Source organism: Microcebus murinus, chromosome 27 (assembly GCF_040939455.1).
Source record: "Microcebus murinus isolate Inina chromosome 27, M.murinus_Inina_mat1.0, whole genome shotgun sequence".
Classification (NCBI taxonomy): Eukaryota; Metazoa; Chordata; class Mammalia; order Primates; family Cheirogaleidae; genus Microcebus; species Microcebus murinus.
This window is the reverse complement of record NC_134130.1, coordinates 18,009,788-18,015,787: the sequence shown is the minus strand read 5'-3', so window position 1 is coordinate 18,015,787 and position 6,000 is coordinate 18,009,788. Positions and strand designations below refer to the sequence as shown.

Sequence of the window (6,000 nt, the reverse complement as noted above, 5' to 3'; positions counted from 1 at the left end):
CATGCCCAGCGGCGAGAGCTGCTGGCTGGAGGAGCCTGGCTGCTTCCTTCCTCTCGCTCGCGCCTCCTCGGATGTGGGCACCAAGCTTCTCCTACAGCCTGCAGAACCAGGAGCTGAATAAAGCTCTTCTGTTTATAAATTACTCAGGCTCAGATATTTCCTTTACAGCGAGGTGAAATGGACTAAGACACTGTCATTGTGTTCCGTTTACCTGCAATATTCGGAGCAGTAACCTACTGGGGCGATGGCCTGTTCCCCAAGGCCTGGATGTGTACAGGCCCTGCCGCCTGGCCTCGTGTGTAACAGCACTCCATGATGTTCCCACGATGACAACACTGCTGAAGGATGCATTTCTCAGAGCGTATCCCCGTTGTTAAGCAATGCAGGACTATATAATACAGCTACTACAATAAGTTTTGCCATGATGCTTGTTTTGAAAAATGACTTTAACAATATTGATAAATTAGGAAACTGAACATAACACAATTTCATATTTGCTTTTGTGCGAATGCAGAACACCGTATCCAGATGACCTGAGCCACGTAAGAATACGCAGAACCCCACACACCCTCAAATATCGCCTGTGGCCTCAGTTTACTGCCTGTGCTGTGAGCTATACCCATCCAGGCCGGTGCTGTGCATTTCCCTCTGATTTCAAATAATGCATCTCCCACCATCTCACAATGACTCATCAGCTGTGGCCTGAGGCCCCCTTCCACAAGCAAATGCCAGGTCTTTTTCAAGATAAAGGGTCATATTTACTGTAGTAGTTATGTATTTCTTAAACATTTATCATGTGTAAAACCATGCTGCCATTTGTATTAGTTTTCTATCTGTTTTTTATGGACCACTGACAAAGTTTCTGAGTGCTATGTCTCTAAACCTCTTATTTCCCATAAATTCTGTAGTTTTAATTGCATAATTTTGCAGTGGTACTATAAATAATATATCTCTGGTAGTTACCAGGTGAAAAATACATGTATGTGTGTATATATGCCTACATACACACATATATATTAGAAAACAATTGAGATTTTTTAACATAAATCAAAAAAGCTCTTTTTACATCTTAGAGGTAAATATGCCTTTGAAAGTAGTTGTTAAATGCTTGGGAAGATTTTTTTTAAAAATGACTGTCAATTATATTAAATAAAAGCCATTCACTATGCCAAGCTATATATAGATATCTCTATAGTGAGTGAAGATTTGTCATTCATCTTTTAAGATAATTATGCAAATTGTATTTAGCCCACACATCCTGAGTTGGGAAAATGGTTTTTGTCTCTTTGTCCTCACTTATAAATCTTGTGGAACAGGCGTTTCGGGTGGGCCTTTAGGACAGAGGAGACTCCGTTGGGCTCCGCAGGGTCTCTCCTGTTCACCGGCACGCAGGCCCTCAGCACCTTCCCAGAGCTTCTGAGAGCCCCCCCCCCCCCCCCCGTGAGAGAGCGCAGTAAATACGAGGAAAAACAACTTCAAAAAAAATTAATGAAAGGCCCATCGCTACTTGCCCTTCTCTTCCCCCTCCTCGCCCCTGTCCTTCCACTCTCCGTGGGTCTCTTGGGTCTCGAGCCTCTTCCCTCCTCTGCGTTCCCGAGGGGACCTGCCCGTTCCTGGCACCACACCTGTGGAGCGAGCCGTGAAAACGTCCTGCAGAAATCAAGCCCTGGCACAGTGCTCGTCCTCCTAAGGACCAGAACGCAGAAGGGCAGGATGGGGCCACGAAGGGAGCGACGCCAGGCCAGGCGGTGTGGGCAGTGACACGGGCGGGCGCCGGGCCTGGGCGCGCGTCCGGAGCGCGGGGCGGCTCGGCCAGCGCGCTTCAGCAGCCTCTGAGCGCGCGAGGTGGCTGCGGGACCGAGCGCCAGTCATCGCTCACAGGACTCGCACTCACTCTTGGATGCAATGCAATTCTCCCAGCCCTGCACCGACTCTGAGGGTCACAGGCGAGGGACTCCGGCCAAAGGCCACGCGGAAGCCCGGCCTGCCGCCAGGCAGCAGGCCGCAGGGCAGCGACCGGGCAGCGACGCACACGCACGGGCACACACGGAGCCACAGGCCGCAGGTGCGGATGTGGACCTCCTCGGCCTCGCCTTGCTCACTCTCCTTTTCCCCAACCCCCAGCCGCGCCCGCACAAAGGAGTTTTGTTTGCTGCAGCAGCAGGTGACCGCAGGGGCCCTGCTTTGCCTAGCTCTGTGCCGCAAGTCTCTCAGGTAACAGGTGGCAGCTTCCCTGTTGGGTTCTAGGAATAAAAAGAATGACCTCATAGGGTGGAGCTCTGGGACTCCCAGAGAGGTGGCAGGCACAGCCGTAACCCGGAGTGAAGCAGTCGACTTGAAAGGGGCAGTTAAAGCGGGCCCTCCAGCGGCCCCAACCTGGCCTGGGCACCTTAGCGACCAGCCGCCTCTGCAGCCTGTCTTCGCCTCAGATGGAGCCCGAGGAGAGCCCTGGCAGAGAGCACCTGGGCGCCAAGAGGAAGAACCTGAGCTTCCCGAGGCCCAGGCTCTGCACGCTGGAGAGAAGGAAGACGGACACTGCGGTGGAGGGCAGCGCTCCCCGGGACCGCTCTGGAGCCTTGAGGAGGAGCCAGTCCGACAGGACCGAGTACAGCCAGAAACTGCAAGGTAACCGGAAAGAAGCGGCCGCCCGCGTCACCACGCTCCCCGCTCCGTTTCTGCTACTCTCCATTTGCAAAAACAATGCTCGAGGCAGAGAAGAGGATCAAACACACCTCTTCTCACACACACGAGCGCGCGCGCACACACAGAAAGGAAATGGGACTTGTAAATTATAGGGAAAAATTTTATTATATAATTCGATAGTTTAAGAGCCAATTCTGAGTTGCTCTTAACCCTTTGTACTTGCTTGCTTTTTTCCTGATTCCTTTATTCTACTCGGGATTTAATTTTTTAAATACCCCAAATTTTACAAAGTGCAGCAGTAGAATAAAAAACTGGAGTTTCTTTTCATACAAACTCATTTATTTGGATTTTTAATATTTCAAATTATTGGTACATTCAAAGAGTAATTTTAATCTGTATAATTTTTGCTAACCGTGTAGAGTCACACTCGACATCCGAGTGCAAAGGGTTAATATTGCTGGGGGTTTTTTTGGTGAGGCTAATATTTTCCTCTATCTTCCCCTTTTCTTCTCCCTTCCCCACCTAATTTAAGAAGTGGGAAGCAGTAGAGAACAAATGATTCGGAACCCTAACGAAACAGTTGGGTGGGAGATGCTGCACCATGAGACCTATCCAGGTAATTGTACGGACCTGAGATTGTGCTCGTCTCAAAGAGGCGCCTGAAACTCTAATCATGTTCATGAAAAACAAGGAATGTTATAGCCAGGGGTGATATAACAGGATTTGCAGAAAATCACGTAGGTGATCATTCCGAGAGTGAATCAAATAACACCCAGATATGGTACGAAATGTTTACCATGCTCCTGTTGAATGACTTTTGAGGAAATAGCCTCAGTTTATTTTGTGATGGTCTTAAGATAATTTGGCACAGTTCTCAACAGAGTGTCCCCTGTTTCAGGCCCTGAATTTCTATCCCTTCCCATCAGCCCTCTCTTTTTTCCTTCCCTACCTCCCGAAGGTCATCTGTTCTTGTAAAACTTCATTTGATGTTGATATTGGGCAGAGTTTTGAGTCTCCACTGCAATACTTGTTATGTGATCCTTCAGAACCTGCCTCTCCTGCTTCCTAGCGCAACACGTGTTTGAATTCTCACTGTGGGCTGTCGTTTTGGACTTAAAAACTATGATGAGGTTAGAAAGACCAATGAGATGTGCTTGCACTTAGCAGATCTCTTTCCTAAAAAATGAGCTTAGACTTGATCATGCAAACTAATTAAGTTAAATAAGTTAAACTCATTTAAATTAAAAATTATTACTATGAGTTAACGCATTAAAAAATTTCTGGTAGCTCAGCACAAAGTGCAGCGTCAGTCTTATTCTTTAAAGAATTTTTTTAAATAAGGGAGGCTGGGTGTTGTTTGATCTTTGAAAATAATTTTCCCAAGGCAATGAACACTCTGGAAAGAATGCAAGTTTTAAAGTCATACATATTTGGTTTCCAATCCTGGCTCTTCAACTTACAACCTATAAGAATTTAAGCAAATTACTTTAAATTTCTAAGCCTTAATTTCCCTGTCTAATGTGGGCTAATGATACTTATCACATAGTATTGGGAGAATGAAATTAGAAAATTATGTGAAACAGCTAGTATATTAGCTGGTATGTGCTCAATAAATAGTACTTATTTTAGATTTTAGGAATAATGAGTACCACAATGGTAAAACAGGACTTGCCCTCTATTAATCCAAGTTTCTATACCTTATTAATATTTTTCGACTCTTTTTTGTCCTTTAATAATGAGATCTCATCTAGAAATTCAAGAAAGGCCCATTGCTTTACCCCTAATAAAATGTTTCTACTGAGTTTCACTAATTCAGCATATTTCTGGTTCAGGTTTTCCATTAGCAAAATAAAAATAGAAAATAACTTTTGCCACTCATTTCCTAAATTTACCTAAAAAACAAGTCTATGGCTACAAAACATAGCAGATATGTGTTGGTTATTTTGCAGAAGACCTCAGTCTTCCTACACACTTCATTCAATTTGTGGCCTTCCTGTGCTCTTTTGGATTCTGCCTTGAAAGAGAAAGGCAAGACTCCGGAGTTAAGTTCTGCTCCCAGAACTGTCTGTGCTTGAGGAAAATCACCAAGGAGCGCAGAGGAGCACATAAGCCAGCCGTAAAGACATGTAGGCCTCCTACGGTTTTTAGATGTAACTCTTAATAAAATCCAATTCTGGGTGGGGCCCTGTGGATCAGGCCTGTAATCCTAGTACTTTGGGAGGCCTAGGCAGGAGGATTTCTTGAGGCCAGGAGTTTGAGACCAGCCTGGGCAACATAGCAAGAACCTTTCTCTAAATAAAAACTTAAAAAATTAGCCGGACATGGTGGCGCATGCCTGTAGTCCCACCTACTTGGGAAGCTGAGACAGAAAGATCCCTTGAGCCCAGGAGTTTAAGTTACAGTGAGCTATGATGGTGCCACTGTACTGCAGATTGGGTGACAGAGCGAGACTCATCTCTAAAAATGAATAAATAGATAAATAAATTAGCACCCTTTGGTGCTACTTAAAAAAAATCCAAATCTGATCATCTAATGCCTAATAGAACTTTCAGCATGGTTCTACTATAACTGCTATAACACAAAAATAGGAGGCATTTTCTCATTAACGTTCAAAGCTCTGGGTTAGTTATCTGGCCTGTATAAACTCAAAGATATAAAGATCATGCAGATGAGTCCTTAGTCACCTTAAAAAGCTCTCTCCTCTCCTCTCCTCTCCTCTCCTCTCCTCTCCTCTCCTCTCCTCTCCTCTCCTCTCCTCTCCTCTCCTCTCCTCTCCTCTCCTCTCCTCTCCTCTCCTCTCCTCTCCTCTCCTCTCCTCTCCTCCCCTCCCCTCCCCTCCCCTCCCCTCCCCTCCCCTCCCCTCTCCTCTCCTCTCCTTCTTTTTTTTGACAGAGTCTCGCTGTGTTGCCCAGGCTAGAGTGAGTGCCGTGGCATCAGCCTAGCTCACAGCAACCTCAAACTCCTGGGCTCAAGCGATCCTCCTGCCTCAGCCTCCCGAGTAGCTGGGACTACAGGCATGCACCACCATGCCTGGCTAATTTTTTCTATATATACTAGTTGGCCAAATAATTTCTTTCTATTTATAGTAGAGACAGGATCTCGCTCTTGCTCAGGCTGGTTTCAAACTCCTGACCTCAAGCAATCTGCCTGCTTCTGCCTCCCAGAGTGCTAGGATTACAGGCGTGAGCCACTGCGCCCGGCCTTTTCCTTTTTTTCTTAACATTTTGGTTATATTTTATATCTTTGCCTCTCCCTAGCAAGGGTTAGAGGTATGCCCTTCCCCTCCACAATGCTCACCGCATGCCTCAGATGTGGGACTACCCCCTCTACCCCCGAATCCCTGGTGAACACCACCAC

The 6,000-nt window shown here is 46.4% G+C and overlaps 1 protein-coding gene across 1 annotated transcript in view; it reads left to right on the top strand.

Moving 5' to 3' along the window:
• Positions 1 to 2,024: 2,024 nt before the first annotated feature.
• The window catches only part of ARHGEF38 (Rho guanine nucleotide exchange factor 38), a 117,792-nt gene continuing 113,816 nt past the window's right edge, over positions 2,025 to 6,000 (top strand). The window contains exon 1 of the mRNA XM_012779002.3: positions 2,025 to 2,625. Within this exon, the coding sequence (XP_012634456.2) occupies positions 2,430 to 2,625 (196 nt within the window). The 5' untranslated portion in view covers positions 2,025 to 2,429. The remainder of the gene's footprint in view (positions 2,626 to 6,000) is intronic.